At 54.3% G+C, this 18,261-nt stretch overlaps 2 protein-coding genes across 11 annotated transcripts; both read left to right on the top strand.

The window, feature by feature from the left end:
* The first annotated feature begins 474 nt into the window (after positions 1-474).
* Pgls (6-phosphogluconolactonase) lies at positions 475-4,558 on the top strand. Of its 2 annotated transcripts, none has more exons than NM_001294269.1 (5): positions 475-1,079; positions 2,375-2,482; positions 2,960-3,061; positions 3,352-3,492; positions 4,348-4,558. In NM_001294269.1, the coding sequence occupies exons 1-5, from the start codon at positions 1,041-1,043 to the stop codon at positions 4,480-4,482; spliced, it is 525 nt and encodes a 174-aa protein (NP_001281198.1). In that variant the 5' UTR covers positions 475-1,040; the 3' UTR covers positions 4,483-4,558. The 2 variants fall into 2 exon arrangements, with proteins under 2 accessions (NP_001281198.1, NP_079672.1); NM_025396.3 differs by having other exon boundaries at positions 475-795.
* An 88-nt stretch (positions 4,559-4,646) lies between these two features.
* On the top strand, positions 4,647-16,437 carry Niban3 (niban apoptosis regulator 3). Of its 9 annotated transcripts, none has more exons than XR_379027.3 (15): positions 4,647-6,114; positions 7,369-7,499; positions 8,361-8,486; positions 8,706-8,820; positions 10,390-10,557; positions 10,664-10,779; positions 10,852-10,956; positions 11,055-11,217; positions 11,928-12,118; positions 12,212-12,370; positions 13,029-13,145; positions 13,199-13,326; positions 13,898-14,009; positions 14,952-15,035; positions 15,800-16,227. XR_379027.3 is itself a non-coding variant. In XM_006509530.3 (15 exons), exons 1-15 carry the CDS (start codon positions 6,060-6,062, stop codon positions 15,991-15,993), a joined length of 1,944 nt encoding a protein of 647 aa, XP_006509593.1. In that variant the 5' UTR covers positions 4,647-6,059; the 3' UTR covers positions 15,994-16,227. The 9 variants fall into 9 exon arrangements, 6 of the variants coding, with proteins under 6 accessions (XP_006509593.1, XP_006509595.1, NP_001371058.1 ...); XR_003947209.1 differs by having other exon boundaries at positions 15,832-16,227; XM_006509530.3 differs by having other exon boundaries at positions 13,219-13,326.
* The last annotated feature ends 1,824 nt before the right edge of the window (positions 16,438-18,261 follow it).

Here is an 18,261-nt window from a genome sequence, read left to right on the forward strand (position 1 = left end):
GTGGGGAGAGCCGTGCAGGCATGGGGACGTCACAGCCTCTAACTCCCGGCTAGCCTCCTGTCCTTGCCACCTGAGAGCTTACTGACCTTATCACGCTGCAGCTGGCGCACTCTGTGCTTCCGACCGCACCCTGAAAAACGCTCAAGAGTGCTGTGGCACTCCGGTCACCCCAGCACTCCAATCAAGAACGATCAGGAGCGTGAGGCCAGTCGGAGCTACTAGACTCCAGCTTAAAAACTAAATAAAATGCGAGAAACCGGGCCAGCAAGGCGTGTCTCGCCCAGGGAAGCGCCGGGGACTGCCCGCCCACTACCCACCTCAAAGCCCTGCGGAGCACTGCGGTTTCGGGAACCACCCGCTAGCCCGGCCCCGGCGACGCTTCTTTTGTGCAACTGCACATGCGCCACGACCTTGGCTCAAAGTGCTCGGACCCATGGCAGCGCGGCCGTCGCGCAGGCGCACTGGCGTACTGGCCTCTGCCGGGAGCGCCGCCGCCTCCCCACCGCCATGGCAGCACCCGCGCCCAGTCTCATCTCGGTCTTCTCCAGCCCGCAAGAGCTGGGCGCGTCGCTGGCGCAGCTGGTGGCGCAGCGGGCCGCGAGCTGCCTGGAAGGGGACCGTGGCCGCTTCGCGCTTGGTCTGTCAGGCGGCAGCCTGGTCTCCATGCTAGCCCGAGACCTGCCCGCCGCCGCCGCTCCCGCTGGACCAGCCAGCTTTGCGCGCTGGACGCTCGGCTTCTGCGACGAGCGCCTCGTGCCCTTCGACCACGCCGAGAGCACGTACGGCCTCTACCGGGTGAGCGCTGCGGGGGCGCGCACCGTACGGGCTACGGGGGCCGCCGTGGGCCACGCCGAGCTGGCTCAGCCTACCGTGGAAACTCAAGATACAAGGGCCGCCGTGGGCCACGCGGAGTCGGCTCAGTCCGCCGAGGAAGCGCGGGCCACGCCGAACTGGCTCAGCCTGCCTAGGAAACGCAAGGATCTGCTTCAACGCCTACCCGCGGGCTCCGGGCCCCACGGGGTCTTGCTGGATGCGCAGTGATGTCCATCCAAGTGCAGCCTGACGGGCCTCCGTCCCCCGTATCTTCCTAAGGGCCGTACCTTGGCTGTGGGGCCTCGTGGGTCATGGCTGTTTGTGCACTCAGCCTGCCTCTAGTGTCCAGGGTGTGTTGGGTCTCAGTTTTCTTTAACAAGAGCCGTTGGCCATCGCCTCCCAGCAGCCTGGGGTATGATGGCCACAAGGCGCCCTATAGGTTACAGAGGTCCCTGCGTCACACACAGGGAAACTGAGGCATGGAGGATTGAGCTCTGAGCACACTTGGATGACTGCCACCACCTCCTAGGGGAAGCTGGTCCAGTGTCATGGGTCTGAAGCAGGGGAGGAAGGGCCATTACACTTACTTACAGGTGGGGAAACAGAAGATTCATGTCGCCTTGACCCTCATCTAGGGACCTGAAACTGCACCACTTTGAACACGATGCCTGCCCAAGAACTTCACTGAACTGGCTGTGTGTACTAGCACAAGGCTCAGTTGGTAGGGTACTTGTAGCTCAGTTGATATTGTGCTTGCCTAGAATGCTTAAGGTCCAGGCTTCATTTCCAGTGTCATATAAACCAGGAATGATGGTGCACCCCTGTCTTCCCAGCAATGAGGAAGTAGAGGCTGGAGGATCGGGAGTTCAAGGTCATTCCCAGCTACCCAGTTCGAGGCTAGCCTGTGCAACGTGAGACTTATTTTGATGCAGCCCACTCAAGAAAAATAAAGCTAAGACCCCTAAGTAGGCCCCTCTGAGGTGACCTGGTTAACAGCTGGGTCTTTGAAGGAAGCAGGATTTCATCACCAGGAATCTGTTGACACTTTGAGCAGTAGGTGTCTTGCCCAATGGGCTGAGACAGGAGCCATGTAGAGTGGACTCAGCGGCCAGTTCTCCTTTGCCTTCCTGGCTCACCTTCCTATGGCCTTCAGTCTGGAGCCCTGTGCTCCTCTGTTCTCCAGGGTCCCCAGCGCCCTGAGCATTGTTGGTTAACAGAGTCCCCAGCACCCCCATCTCTAGGGCACAGCATCCTGGCATTCTGACATTTGCCCCCAGCCTCTCCCTGGCATTGCTCCACTGAGCTGGACTTACTCCAAGAGCCAGACATGGAGACACAGGCAGGGTGTCTAAGAGTAGATCACAGTCTTCTTCCTGGAGTTCACCTCTGTATAGTCAGGTGCCAGCTGTGTACTGGATGCAGCCAGGCTGAGTCCCTGATTGAGGGAGCCCGAGCCACTCCGAAGAGTCAGCCAGGCTGTGGAGAAGAACGCCGTGTGACTCAGGGTTCCTGGCTTTAGGCAAGTCATGTTACTCCTTGACTATCCCTTCCCCTTCTACAGACACACCTGCTCTCAAAGCTGCCCATCCCAGACAGCCAGGTCCTTACCATCAATCCTGCCCTACCTGTGGAGGATGCTGCAGAGGACTATGCCAGGAAACTGAGACAGGTGGGTCCCGGGACAGGTAGGAAAGCTGTAAAAGACTGCGGCAGAGATGACTGCTTAGGGACACAGACTGTCACCATGGTGGGGAGACTTGGGCTGGAGCCTTACATCTCAGGGACACTCATCTGCAGACCTGAGGTTCTTGTCCACTAAAATGGGAAACAAGCCCCCGGACTGGATCAGTCAGGTGTGGTAGTGCATCTGTGACCCCTAGCACTTAGGAGACTAAGGCAGGAGGCTTTTTGAGGCCTGCTTGGGCTGGAGGGTAATGCTTACCCTCAAAAAAAAAAAAAAAAAAATCCTACAGACCTCATACCATGTTGAAGCTGCCCTGTGCAGGAGTGGCCACTGTTGTGTAGGGAATGTGCTGAGCGGGCACATTCAGCAGAAGGTGGTCTAAGCTGAGATAGAACCAGATTTCAGCTTTTTTGTGTGTTACCTCTGAGCTCGCACACACTTGACCCACCATCCTTCTGTCAGGCCTTGCAAGGAGACGCTGTCCCTGTGTTTGACCTGCTGATCCTGGGAGTGGGCCCTGACGGCCATACCTGTTCGCTCTTCCCTGACCATCCCCTCCTACAGGTGAGCGTGGGGGGGGGGGCCTCCTGGCCCTGATACACCAGGCTGTGTCAGTCTTCTGGGTATCTGAGCATCCGTGCCCCTCAGTTCCGCCCTGCCGAGCGTCAGCTCCCATGATGATGGTGGTGCATGTCTGTCATCACAGCATTTGCTGTGAGGGTGAGGGCCACCTGGATACTGAGTACGGCCCTGTCTCAGAAACCCAAGAGAGCAACAGGAAAACCTGTTGGCATTGTAGACCTGGTGCTTGGAGGGGCGGTTCCATCCCAGTCCTCACTGGCTGCCTTCCCCAGGAGCGGGAGAAGATCGTGGCTCCCATCAGTGACTCCCCAAAGCCACCACCGCAGAGGGTGACCCTAACGCTTCCTGTGCTGAACGCAGCCCAAAGTATCATCTTTGTGGCCACGGGGGAAGGCAAGGCAGCTGTGCTGAAGGTAAGAAATGGACAGTGGAGGCCAGTCAGGGGACAGACATACTGCCAGTGTGTGAGAGGGCAGTCATCGACAAGGCCACAGTGTCCTGGGGTAGAGTCCCTGCACCCCCTCCCCCAAACTCCTTCACAAAGAATACCAAGGCTCCTTGGCCAATGGTCTGTCTCCAGGCTCAGTGAAGGACTGTATGAAGGGGATGAGGTAGAAGGTGAGAGAGCAGGACACTAGACACACACATTTAAAGAGAAAGAATAGAAGGGGAAAAGAAAAGGAAGAAGAAAAAGGTCAGGGTCAGAGAGAGAGATAGCTACCAACCGGTGAGTACCCGACTTCCATTCTCAACTAGTTGTATCTCCAGCCCCAGGGAATCCAGCACCCTCCTCTGGCCTCTGTGGGCACCAGGCATGCTCATGGTACAAATACATATAGGAGTAACACCCATACACATTAAATAGAAATAAATAAGTAAATAAATAAAAAAGAATTTGCAAAAAGTGAAGGGCGGGGATGGGGCAAGATGGCTTAGTGTGGTTATAGATGCTTGCCCCCAAGCTTGACAACCTGAGTCCAGTCCCCAGTACCTCCTGTTGTCTCCATACTGGGGAGGCAGAAAGGAGGAGTCCTTGGCTACATAGCATGTTCAAGGGCAGCCCGTGCTAGATGAGGCCCTGCCTCCTAATAAAAACAAAAACCAAATCCAATTCCACACCTCGAAGCTTTGGATCCCACGGTGTGCGAGGCGGAGCGCAGAGCAAGGTTCCGTGGGTCCCGGGTCCCCTGTCCCCAGACCGAACAGACCAGTGTGAGCCCCAACTTGCTCTGCGTGGCCTCTGAGGCAGGTCCTGGTCTCGCACACAGCGCATCCTGGAGGACAAGGAGGGCACGTTGCCCGCCGCCTTGGTGCAGCCGCGCACGGGCGCCCTCTGCTGGTTCCTGGACGAGGCAGCTGCCCGGCTGCTGTCTGTGCCCTTCGAGAAGCATTCCACATTGTAGGGGGTGCGCCATGCACGCCGTGGGCACTTCGGGTGTTGTGGGAGCGGACTAGCTGCGGATTAAACAGCTTTGCTGGAACTATTGTTTCTGTGGTTCTTGTTGGGGGAGGGACAACAGAGCAGAGCATACACACGGATCAGAGAAGCGTGGCCTGGACTTCTGGCCCGGCAGTGTATGCTCTGTTCCAAGTCTGGCCACATTCTCTGCTCCAAGGGTCAGAACTAACTCACAGGTACCAGGCTCCTTGCGGTCCCGAGTGACTGCTTGTGTTCTAGCCATGGTGAAGAGAAGGGTTCACCTGGGGCCTCAGCCAGAGCCTTCATGGCCCCCTGAGGATGCACTGTCTCCTGCAAGCTTGTTCGGAGCCTTGAGCAGGGTGAGCTACCTGATAAGGTTCTCCTGATGTTGTCACAGGGCCCCCTACCGATGGGAGAAGTGTCTGGGGTGACTCTTGGGATGCTTTCTCCCTTAGACAGTTTTTTCTCTTGCCGCTTATAAAGACTGGGATGTGGGTCCAGAGACTGGAGTATAAGCAGCCAGCTTGGAGCATGAAGTGGGTCGGTGCATCATTGTCCTGACCCTGCCAGTTCCAAGGACCTAGTTGGAGAGGCTGGTGGGCTTGTCTGAGGGAACATCCCCTCACCAAGGTAATGCAAGCCAGGCAGGAGGTAGGAATTGAAGCCTCCCAGAACCGACTTGGCAGGTAGGCCAGAAGGGCGGGGCCAGAACCACAAATGTGAACTTTCTTTAGATGTCTGGTCCCTGAGGGCTCCTCAGCTGTGGCAAAGAGGAAGTAGGATAGGCTGGGGCAGAAGCCAGCAAAAGACACAGTGGAAAATCCTGGGGACTTCTACAAGAGCAGGTGCCACCCACGCACCAGCCAAGCAGAGGCTGAGACACCCTGAGAAAGGAAAGGGACATAGGCATGAGGACCCCATGTGAGCGCTGTGTCCCTTTCTCAAGGGGGAATTTACTGCTTTGCCATTGATGCATAGGACCTGCCTCATGCTTCAAGGTGGCCACTTACACTCCAGCCATCACATTCCAGCCTCTGGAAAGGGAAAAGAAAAGGAAGGTGCCTACATGTAAGGAAGCAGGCTACATGGGGATGGGTGTGTGTGTGTGTGTGTGTGTGTGTGTGTGTGTGGTGTCCCTCCATACTGATAACCTACTCCTTGCTCATTCATTTGTTCAGTCAGCAACCCATTCCTTTGGCTTTCAGAGATAGGACTTCATGTAGCCCAGGCTGGCCTCCATGGCCTAAACTCCCCATCCCCCTGCCTCTGCTTTCTGAGTGCTGGGATGGCAGAGATGTGCCCCACCCATCCATCTGTGCCAGGGCGTTGTTTTTTTTCTCACACTCCCTGGGTCTCCCCTGGGGCTGTCCCCACTACCCCTGACAGAAACCACCAGTCTTGGTCCAGCCTGTCCCTTGAGGCCAGGAGGAGGCAGGTGCAGACAGGAGGGGTGGAGAGTGGTACCAGATGGCCATATGTACCCTCCTGGCACTTGGGCCACTCAGCTGCCATCCAGTATCCTGAGCAGAGGGACCCAGGACAGCTCTGTATGGTGGCAGGATGGGGGCACAGCCTTCCTGCCCCCTGGGTAGACGGCAGCGGCAGCAGCTTCAGGGTAAGCAGACAGGTCAGGGTCAAGTCATGCTGCCATTGCATGCGAGGCCAATGCTGGCATGTGCTCCTGGTGCCAATACAGGGTTCATTATTTTAACTGTCTCTGGTCTTGTCAGGGGTGGGCTTGTGTTGGAAGATTTCAGATTTTTTTGTTCAGTTTTTCGAGACAGGGTTTTTCTGCGTAGCCATGGCTGTCCTGGAGCTCACTCTGTAGACCAGGCTGGCCTCGAACTCAGAGAGATCAAAGGCACACTCCATCCTGCCTGGCTCTGGAGGGCTCCAGATTTAAATGAAATCCAAGTAGCTGGATACAGTGTTACACACCTGCCATCCGAGCACTTGGGAGGCACAGGCAGGCAGATCTCTGGGAGTTTGAGGCCAGACTGGCCTAAAGAGTGAGTTCCAAGACAGCCTGGGCTATATGCAACTCTGTCTCAAGACAAAACAAAGTGAAATGTGAAGTTTTTGATTTGTTAGTGGAAGCTAGGGCCCCACTGAGGTTGGGGGTAAGGGCACGGTCAGGTGGTCTCTGAGGCTGGGAAGTCTGTCTGCATGGACACTGGGACTTGACTAAGGCTTAGCCAAGGCCAGGCTGAGCTTCAGCTCCCTGTCCTGTCCCACACCTTGACCTGGGAGAGTGTCTAGACCAGCAGGACTTGGTGGATGTCCCCAAGGGAGGTGGCTAGACCAGGCTGGAGGAGGGTGTGTGGTTACAGTGAGTATGAGAACAGCATTTGGGGAGGGGAACAGCCCATGCAAAACCCTGCATGTGCTGCTGAGTAATCTCTCCAAGTCCCAGGATTGACCACCACTTGTATTTGCTGTGTGCCACTGGGTGAATAAATTGCCCTCTCTGGGCCTCATTCTCCTGAGATGCAGCAACATATTTGGTTTTTTGGTTTTGTTTTTTTGAGACAGGGTTTCTTTGTATAGCTCTGGCTGTCCTGAAACTCACTTTGTAGACCAGACTGGCCTCGAACTCAGAAATCCACCTGCCTCTGCCTCCCGAGTGCTGGGATTAAAGGTGTGCGCCACCACGCCCGGCTTGCAGCAACATATTTGGAAGAAAGGCTTTTGTGTGTGTACATGTGCTTGCCAGTGATTAACATCAGCTGTCCTAAGACTGCTTTCCACCTTATTCACTGAGGCATGGTCTATGCTGGCACTCACCAGTTCTGGCTACTCCAGTGAGCCAGCTGGTCCTGGGATGACAGGCAGGTGTCCTGGTCCCATTGCTGATCCTTTCTCACTACAGGTCAGGTGAATGGCATGCTGAGGACCTTCCTGCCCTGTTACCGTAGGCAGCTGGCTGCAGCTGTGCTCAGACACATTTCCCAGGAGCTGGGACCCCAGGACCCAGCCGGATGCCAGCTGTCCCACACCAAAGTGAGTACCACCAAGGATGAGGCTACCTGCCAGGCACCCAGCTGTAGTTGTCTCTCTTGCATTCTCAGTGGTGCTGACATGAGACTGTGGGTGTGGGGCTGGGGAGGGCTGACCACAGGACCTTTGCACAGGTGGACCGGGACGCTCTGGAGGTGGAGGCAGGCTGAGGAGGCTTGGGGAAGTGAATTCCCTGCAGGGGCACAGCATGTGCAAAAGTCCTGAGGTTGGCAAAGACAGGTTAGATGTGAGCAGGGCCCCAGCTGTGCATGTGCTTGCTCCATCTGTTGCAGCCACCATGTCAGGGACACACTCTTCATAAGACCCCATGTCTTTTGTCCCCTTATCCCTCTGACTCTTGGCAGCTCAGAGGTTGTTACTCAGATCTAACAGCCTAGAGCTGGAGCTACTAATAGGGCCCAGGGCCTCCATCTGCCTCCTATCTTGGGAGAGTCTTTGATGAGGAAATTCAGGACCAGAGAGGTAGAGTGAGCACCTGAAGGCCACATGGCACTGATACAACTGGAACCTGGGATTTCCCACTGGCTCCTTTCCCTCTTTGCTGAGGAGAGGCTCTGTGGACAGAGGCCCCGCCTCTGGGGACTCTCCCTGTCCCATGCAGTCCATCACCCACACCTGATACAATTTTGTTTTTGCTTTGAGGTGGAGTGTCATGTAGCTGGTCTGGTCTTGAATTTGCTGTGTAGCTGACGCTCCTTCCTCAGCCTTCCCAATGCTGAACTAACAGGGTCTGGATAGCAGCTGCAGCTTTTGAGCTTTGGGAGTGTTGCTCGTATGTGACCAAACTGAAGAGTTCAGGCAACCCCAAGATCTGCTCGAGCCATAGTCAGCATCCTTTTGCAGAAGCTGCCTCGAGTCAGGGAGCACCAAGGGCCCTTGACCCTGCTTCAGGGCCACCCACCACAGTGGCAACCAACCTTCTGTGTTCTGCGTGGAGACGGACGTCTAGAATGGTTCAGTCACAAGGAGGTCAGTGGACAACCAGAGTCCCAGCTCAGAATCCCCCCAGTGAGGGGGTAGGGATGTGGCTCAAGGGTGGAGCCCTGGGCAATAACAGGCAAGGTCCTGAGTTGCATAGAGGGCATATAGAGGGGTCGTAGAGTGTGTTGTAAGCTGTGTGTGTGTTTGCTGACTTGCCCCCTGTATTGGGGAGTGGTAGCCAGTTTTGTCTCATGTCTTTGGTCACAGAACTATGAGTCTGGGGGTTGTCCGCTGGGCTTTGCAGCTCTGACAGGATATACACTGCTCACGTCCCAGCGTGAATACCTCTGCCTTTTGGATGACCTCTGCCCCAGCTCCTCTGGTAAGGACCTCTGGATCCCCTTAGTAATTCATTTCCCTTCCTCCCAGTCCTTTGGCCATTCCACCATCTCTGTGCACTTCACAAAGCTGCCCTGGGCTTCCTCCACCAGTAGCAATTTCCTACCCACAGCGTGTGTAACTTCCAACATGTTTGCAGATGTTGCCACCCACCCCTTGGTGTGTGGCATTGACCCTTGAGTGAGTACTCTTGCTTTGGGAAAGAAATGAAGCACCCCACTGTTCATGGGAGGAGGTCAACGGGACAAAACCCAAACAGCAAACCATCTAAGGAACAAAGCAAAGATACTGCTGGTGGTGCACGGGGAGGCGGTGCCCCGAGTTCTATGGCTGGCCAGGGGTTCTATGCCAGCCCGCTCTGCACAGTGAGCTTCAGGCTGCCAAGGCTACATAATGAGACACTCCCCCCTCCATCACCTACGTGGTGGTTCACAACCAGTTGTAACTCCAGTTCCAAGAGATCTGAAGCCCTCTTCTAACCTTTGCAGCTACCAGGCATGTTCTTGCTGTGTATACACACATACTGGGAAAACATTCCTACACATGAAATAAAGTAAAAAAGTTTTAAGATAAAAGTCAGATGTGGTGGAGCATGCTTTTTTTTTTTTTTTTTTTTTCCTCGAGACAGGGTTTCTCTGTGTAGCCTTGGCTGTCCTGGAACTCACTCTGTAGATCAGGCTGGCCTCAAACTCAGAAATCAGCCTGCCTCTGCCTCCCAAGTGCTGGGATTAAAGGCGTGCGCCACCAATGCCCGTCTTGGAACATGCATTTAATCCCAGCATTTGGAGGCAGAGACAGGTGAGTTTGAGGACAGTCTGGTCTACAGAGTGAGTTTCAGGACAGCCAGGGCTACACAGAGAAACCCTGTCTCAAAAAAACAAAACAAACCAACAAAAACAAAACTAAATTAAAAGGGGAGAGACTGGAAAGATGACTCAGTGGATTTGAGTTTGATCCTGGCACTCGCATCAGGCTCGGCTCTGACCTCAGGTGTCTGTACACACAGACAGACACACACAGAAGCATACAGGTAATTAAAAATTATAAAAAAAAAATGCAGTGTCAGTAATCTCTCCTTGCAGTCTCTCTGCAAGGACAGAGACAGTGGGAAGCAGTGGGCAGGTTTGGGCCACCTGGGTCCTGGGCTTCCGGTTTCTGTCCCTGTTCACCTGCTCCAACAAGATGAAGAAAATCGATCTTGCAGGGTCCACTCGTATTAGGGCTTCTGCTGTGTGTAGGTTCTTTTTTTGGGGGGAAGGGGTGGAGTTCGAGACCCTTTCTCTGTGTAGCCCTGGCTGTCCTGGAACTCACTCTAGACCAGGCTGGCCTCAAACTCAGAAATCAGCCTGCCTCTGCCTCCCAAGTGCTGGGATTAAAGGCGTGTGCCACCACTGCCTGGCTCTGTGTGTAGTTTTTGAGACAAGATTTTCCAGACTTCCAGACCGGTCTGTAAGTCACAATCCGATGACAGGACACCCTACACCGTGCTCTTTCAGGCTGCTGTCCTGAGAGAATGAACAGAGGCCTGAAGGGCTACTTCTCTTGCTTTCAGGAGATCTTGCCCTGGAGGAGCCCCTGCGGGTGCTGGAGGAGCCCGTGAGCTTCGCGCTCTTCCTCGTGCACCCCTTCCGGGCTCACCTCTGCTTCTGCGCTCGCTCTCGGAAGGCGCACCGCGCCTGGAGGCTCGGCCTGCAGGGTGCCATTCGTCTGAGAGCCACCGGTGCGTAGTGGGAGCAGCGGGGTGCAGGAGGGAGGGGGCGGGAGTTAGAACGGCAGCGGAGGTGCCGGGCTCCCTGAGCGCAGTGGGCTCTTGATTGGGCCTTCAGTCCTGCAGCGCAGCCGAGCGCCCGCGGCCTGCGCCTTCCTGGATGCCGTGCTGCTCTATCGACGACGCCGGGGCTACGCTGGTGGAGACGACGGGATACTGGGCTCCGACGCAGAGGTGAGCGGTGTCCCGCAGACCCCGGGCGCGTTCCGCCGTTCGCCGCCTAACAGCCCCACACCTCCCCTTCAGGTGCTGAGCGCGGAGCTGATGCGGGAGTTGTTGCCCGGGCTGCGAGCACAGACGCTCCGAAGCCTGCGCGGTGCGGGACGTGCCCGAGCCCGTGCTTGCGCGGAGGTGCGGAGCATGGGGTGGCAAGGCAAGGGGTGGAGGAGAGAGGGAGGGGACCTCCCTAGGACCCACAAGCTCACTCATGCTGCCTTCGAACTCTGCAGTTCCTCGACGCCGTGCACACGGCCGTCCTGGCCTGGGCATCCTCGGGGCTGCGTGCCTTCCAGCCAGAGAAAGACGCACTACTGGCGGCTCTGGAGAGGATGGTGCGCGCAGACCTCGAGCAGATCCTGCAGCAGCGCGCACTCGGAGCCCGGAGAATAGAAGGTGAGAGGGGCGGGGCGGGAGTGAGGCCTGGGATGAGAGGCGGGGCCACAGGTGAGAGGTGGAGCTAGGAATCCCCTGAGGGAGGGAGGGAAGGCTGCCTGGTGAGCAGGGTGAGGTCACGGAGCGAGGGGAGTGGCTTGGGGGTGTTGGCTCAGGGGGCCGAGGGACATGTTTATTAATATTAGGGGAGTGGCCTGCCCGGAGCAAGCCTGGAATTTCCAGAGCTGGACCAGCTAGCGAGAGTGGACTGGAGGCAGGATCAGGGCGGAGCTTGCAGGGAAGGCAATTGGTCTGTGGCGGTTGGAAGGCGGGACGTAGTAGAGCAAAGCGTGGGATCGAAATTTGGGGGAAGTAGCAGATTGGGTTTAGAGTCACACACTGGTTCCTAGTGGGAAGAAGCCCTGAGAAGTGCACCGCGAGAGGGTGTGGCCTGGAGCCTAGAGGGACCAGGCCTGTTAACTTGTGGGCCAGGTAGGGAGGCAAGGAGGTAGCTGTGGCCTTGCAGGATCTGCTCTGCTGCCCAATTATCAAGACCTGGGTTTGAATCTCCTTCCACTTCCTCTGCATACGCCTTTGGGCCAGGTCTCACTGCTCCTAGCCTCAGTTTTCCAAGCTGTAAAGTGAGTATACAGCTGGCCCAGCTGGTCTCTGCTCCTATACATCCACTGAGTGCCTGGTGGGGAAATCACCAGGCCCACATTTCCCCTCAGCCGAGATCCAGGGCGCAGTAGAGGCATGCCTGTGTCAGAAGGTGGACCCGCAACTGCCCCAGCTTACCCTTGCGCTGCTGAGCCCTGTGGAAGCCACGCTCCGAGCTGTTCGGACCCTTCTCATCCAGGGGATGGACCGGCTGTGTCACTACCTTCGCAAGAACCCTTCTGGCACTCGGCTGTGCAGGGAGGTTAGCACGTAGGCCAGTAGTGGCTTGTCCACTTTGGTGTGTCTGTATCAGAGGCGAAAGATAGTTTCTCATCCGACTGGTATGCATACATAGGTTTATGAATTTGGGGAGATACCATGGGACCCAGAGTTGATGCAGGCCTGCTACCGGGAGGCAGAGAGGAACCACAGCCATCTGGTCCAGCTGGCAAAACCCTTTGACTTCCTGGGGATGCGGAGCCTGGTGTTTGGGGCCCAGGACCTTGCACAACAGGTGAAGAAAGTGAATGGGAAGGATGCTTTGGGCACATCCCGAGGAGAGAGAGACGGGGTGGGGGAGGAGTGGGCAGCTGGTAGGAAGGCGGAGCCTGAAGAGAGTGCAGAGCCTGTGAAGGACAATATGGAGCTCATCCATCTTGGGTGTGAGCAGGGAGGGACATGGCTGGAGGTGAGACTGCTGTCAGGAGCTTCCTCTATAAAGGACAGAGGTGGAGGAGGCTGGGACAAGCCCTGATGCAGATGCAGGTGTTGTCGAACAGGCCTGTTCTAGCACAGAAGAGGTGGAGGCAGGGGCATCCGGATGTCAGGCTCGTTCTCAGCTTCATAGTGACATTATGTGAGGTCCTGTCTCAAAGAAGAAAGGCATGTTTGGAAGGCTGAGGGGTTGGGCCCTGCCATGAACATGGTGTATGAGGGAGGAGCAGACCGAGGTGATCCATCGAGCCTGACACAGTTTGTACACTACATAGCAGTTCTCCCTCTGGGAGCCTGATCCCTGGCTGCTACCATCTTCCAGACAGAGGGGGATCTTTCCTGAGACTAGAGCCTGGAGGACTAGGCAGGAGACAGGCCAAGTTCAGCTGCTGGGAGGCATCAGGCAGGCATTAGGAGCCTGAGGCCAGAGCAGGGGTCATCGGGCACCTTCTTCACAGCTCATGGCGGCCGCAGTTACCACCTTCCTGCAGCTGGCTGACCAGTGTCTGACATCAGCTCTGGATCGTAGCCAAGCAGCTGAGCAGCTGGGGAAAGTCAGGGGCCTTGTATTGAAGGTAAGGTGTGTGGATGGGTCCCCATGGGCAGAGTTCTGAGGGCCACTATACAGGCTGCCTGTGACTCCTGCAGAAGTTCACCTCAGACAGTGAGACTACGCGATGGAGGTTCACCCGGGACTGTCTGCTGAGGATCTTCTGGCCCTTTGTATGGAGCCAGCTCCGGCTGAGATGTAACTTGGTGAGTGGACACCTGAGACATCTGTCTGGCAGGGACAGAGTGCTCCTCGGGCTGGGTGGGGGACTTTCTTGGGCGTCCACCATGCTCTTTGCTTTCTCAGGAATCTTGGTTCCAAACCCCCACTTCCACCCCCACACCTACCTACTAGCCACACCCTCCCAGAGTTCTAGCCCACCTCTGCTGAGCATGCACAGGGGAGAACCAGCTGTGCAAAAGCCCTGGGGTAGGACTGGGCTCAGAGAAGAGTCAGCTGAAGCTGGAGTTGAGGGAAGAGACAGTGGGAAGAGTGTGGGTGGGGAGGGCCCAGCCGTCCAGTTACCTAAAGGTCAGGGCCATCAAGTATAGGTATGTCTCGGGTGCTAACAGGACACCCCAGGGCCACAACTGTGGCATTTGGGAGGCAGGATGGATGGATGGGCCGTAGTTCATTTCTGATACTGTGACACATGCTATGGCGTGTGGGGTTGTGGGTGAGCAAGTCCACGTTACAGAGAGGGAAACAAGCCAGAGAACCCAGCAGATCAGGCCAGGGCTGGGGGAGCACAGGCCCTGTCTCTAGCTACGTTCCTAGGAACCGCCAGAGGTGGATGGGGACATCCTGGCCATGGGCTGGCAGGTTCTGACCACTGAGGGTGTCTACAGAGATGTCATCCAGGGCCTCTTGCTGCAGAGGATTGACAGAGGTGAGCTCCCCACTGTGGCTCAGGGAGCTTCTTGTCCCTGTCTGTGCACACTGAGCCTCGTTCAGTCCCTGTCCTTTCCTGTGGACGCTGGCACAGGCCTGGAGGGTCCTGGGTGGACTATGTTGGGGCTGGATGAAGGGGAGACGCTGGGAGGAGATTTTCAGGTTTATGGTGAAGTTCTGAGGAAAATGAGAGGCAGTTGTCAATAAACATGTATTCATTCATCAAACACTCCCTGGTACCAGAGAGTTGATGGTCTGGAATGCCAATCAGGAGCTCCGGGAAGCTTACAAAGCCTGTTTTTGAAGATGGTAGAGGGAAGAGGGACCCAGAGGGTTAGAGGAGTGACAGAAACAAAGATGGTGGCACCCCTGGAGCCAGGGAACAGGAGGAGACTATGATGTGTGGCCAAACAAGAAAAATGGAGCTTTGGTGGTGATGGAAGCCTGCCATCTAAGCAATTCTCCTGCCTCAGACTCCTGAGTTTCTGAGCCCACATGGCCAGGAGAGTACAAGTTTGTTTGTTTTTATTATTTGCTTTTATTTTTTGTACATTGATGTTTTACCTCCAAGTCTCCAGTCCCCTGGGTCTGGAGTCACAGACAGCTGTGAACTGCTTTGTGGGTGCTAAGAATGGAACCCGAGCCATTCAGAAGAGCAGCCAGTATAAATTTTAAATGGCTCCAAGCTAAGTCCAAAAATGGTGCCCTGGATGAGCTTCTGATCCTAAGGCTGTGTTCATCCTTAGGGGAATTCCACTTACCGTTGATTTGTGACGTCTGCACAGAGCAGCTGTGTTGGGTAGAGATGCCAGTCTCCTGGCAAGGTGGAGTACAGGTATCAATTAGCAATATCTGTCCTCAGTGAGACATTGAAAGAGGTTTCTGAGAGCCAAAAGCTGGGCATCCTTAGCTAGGTCCAAGGGCTTATCTCTTATTCTAGAATTGAAGAAGATTCTCGGTGCCAGTGACAGAGCCTGCTCTCTAGCTGACTGCTCAGTAGCCCAGTGGGTCCAGGAAGGAGCAGGTGAGCACCTCACAGATTCTGGGCCATGACAAGGAATGGCTGTGGTTGTGCAGGGTGTTTAAGGGTGTGGCCAGGGTGGAGTGGATGGAAAAGAATGACTTTATCTCCTAACGTGGCCCCATTGGCCAGCATCATAGTGAGCAGGTAGAGAAGACCCAGGCTCTGACACACACATGGGTGGAGGTGTTTGGGGCCTAGTTCCTGCAGCCTAGACAACAGTGGGGTGGATATCTTCTTGGCAGTTACTTTGTGTTAACAATGCTGGGAGGGGGATAGTGATGGTGGCTTGCCATTGGCAAAAGCCCTTGGAGGCAAGATAACTCGAGCTCACTTGTTACACAGCCATTGTTGACTTGGACACTCTCACCTTGATGTGGGCCTAGTTAGTAGTTACATGAAGTCACATAAGAGGAAGGAGTCATCAAAAGACCCTTGGCATGGGGAGAGTTTTATGTACCCTCTGCCTGCCATATATACCAAGGTGACCTGAGTCCATCCCTTTAGGCACATTCAACACTATGGGTAAATCCCCATGGGGATCGCAGGGTGTGAAGAGGCAGGCTAGCATTTTTTCGGGAATCTCCAGAGTGTTCCACAACTGTGACCCATCCACATCTGGCCAATCCACTGTGTTCCACAGCACAGTCAGTCAGTTTTTCTTGATTTGTGAGTCCTGACCACACTTCCACCTCATTACCTGTGTGGATCCTTCAGGCCCCACACCCAGCTTGTAACAAGTGACATTCTTGTGCCTGGTAAGACAGGGAACATCCAGATGACAGCTGTCATTTCACAGAGGAGGAAGCTGACGCTCAGCTCTAAGAGAGAGAAAGAGAGAGAAAGAGAGAGAGACTTACTCTGCAGGCCAAATGCGGCCACTCCATACAACATGGCTTCCAAGAACAGTCGAGAGCAGAGTCTTGACCCACCCACACCCATCCTGGAGGACAGTGGATAAAGACCTGGAGTGGCCTCCCTGGGCCAAGGGTATGAACGCTTCTGGCTTTGTAACTTATGTATTCAACAAAGCATCATAGATGGTGTTCCTGCTAAAATTTGTACACTCAGGTTCTGAGCTAGCCTACCCTACCATAATAAGATACCGTCTCTAAAAAAACAACCCAAAACCTCTGTTAATATGATACATGTAATGACTTATTTTTTCATAAACATTTGTACCTTTCTTTTTAAATATGTTTACTTTGTATGTGTGTGTCCCGGCACATGTGTGAGCCTGTGGAGGTCAGAGGACAGTTTACAGGAGTTGGGTTTTCTCTTTCCATCTAGTGGGTCTTGAGGATCAAACTCACCAAGCTTAGTGGCAAGTACCTGCTAAGCTGTCTCACTGGCCCTGTTTTTACATTTATCAATTGCTTGATTAAAAACTGTTTGAATGACTAAATTGAACTTTAAAATGCCCAGGGCTTCAAGCTTGATTGACCAGAGCCTTGTCCTGGCTTCTGGGCCAGCACTGCCAACCTCTCCTTGCCCTGGCCCCCCACCCTAGGTCGCTGCTTCCCCAGCTGCTTCCAGGCAATTCCAGGGGCTTTCACTGGTGCTCCCTGCAGGGTCTGGAGGAAGTTGGGAAGGTGTGTGGACCAGGAGAGGTGGGGATGGGGGGTGGGGAGAGAGGACAACCACCCAAGCAGTCCAGCTGTGTCAGCTTCAGCCCTTATCTGCCCCCTTCACCCCGTACCTCCCGTCCATCCCACCCCATCCCTGCCTTTGCACTAGAACATTTTAATTTAACTTATACATCTTACGTCTATCTCTGTGGATGCAGCCAGTGTCCACTGTGACCCAGGCTACAATGCAGACGCTAATTCCAGAATCAAGGCATGCAAGAATGTGACCCACTGCCTTCTTTGAGAGCACCTGTTGGTTGCCAGCACCGGCTGTCATTTTAGTTTACTTCCGTAGGTTGAGATTTCATGAAGTCTACAGGGTATAGACTTTTTTTTTTTAAAGATTTATTTATTTATTATATGTAAGTACACTGTAGTTGTCTTCAGACACTCCAGAAGAGGGCATCAGATCTTGTTACAGATGGTTGTGAGCCACCATGTGGTTGCTGGGATTTGAACTCTGCACCTTCGGAAGAGCAGTCGGGTGCTCTTACCCACTGAGCCATCTCACCAGCCCCAGGGTATAGACTTTAAGGGTCTTGTAGTTTTTGTATTTTTTTTTTAAATAAAAAATTTCAAACATGCACTCAAACTGACACTCATATATGTGCCCCAACATTGACCTGTTAGCTTGCCCTGCCACCCCTCAGAATGAGTACTTTCTTTTCCAGAAATACACAAACATGTGTTTGACTTGAGGGAGTACCAGACATTTCTTTGTATGATAACAGGTCTGGATACTTTATAACCAAGGCAAGTGGCCAACTCCCAGGGATCCTCCTGTCTCAGCTTCCCAAGGGTTGGGATTTTAGATGAGTAATCCCAAACCTGGAGAAAAGTTTATTGTTGTTTTTTTCATTTTCTTTTGTTTTTCAGTTGAAACGTACACTCCTGTAGCCCCAGCTTCCCTGAACCTTTCTGGGTAGCTGAGGATGATCTTGAAACCTTATCTGGACCTGGGAGTGACAGGTTACCAGCACTAACTAGCTAAGAATTACTATTTATAAATGTTGTTAGCATGATTATGGGCAAATATACCCTGGAAGGGCTGGGACATGGTGGCACATGCTATTAATCCCAGCACTCCAGAGGCACAGACAGGAGAATCTCCTGAGTTCCAGACCTGGTCTACACAGTGAGTTCCAGGACAGCCAGAGCTACACAGAGAGACCCTGTTTCAGAAAAACAGAACAAAACAAAAAAGCCTGGAAGAGTTCCCATGGAAACATGATCAGTGTCTCCAGAAAACCTACTCAACTGGGTTCAAATGGGAATCACTCCTTTTACAGAAGGACATTGTGGGTGGTGGTTGTACACACCCTTTCTCATTCTCCCTTCCCCCACCGTGATGTCACTCAATCCTTGGGGCCAGTCAGCGAGTGCAGCTCCCCAGTAAAACTACCCATCTTTAATATAATCGAATCTGGCATAAATTGGCTCATTTCACCAGTGGTGGAGAAATAACCTATCAGGAGATGTCTTGTGGACCCTAGGGTCCTCTAGAGGCTAGGGACCAGAGTAGGAAAATCTATGTGGATTTTACCAGTCTGCTGGCCTGGTGGTATATGCCTGTCCCAGAACACAGGAGAATGAAGCAGAAG

This window comes from Mus musculus, chromosome 8, assembly GCF_000001635.26.
Source record: "Mus musculus strain C57BL/6J chromosome 8, GRCm38.p6 C57BL/6J".
NCBI classification, from domain to species: domain Eukaryota; kingdom Metazoa; phylum Chordata; class Mammalia; order Rodentia; family Muridae; genus Mus; species Mus musculus.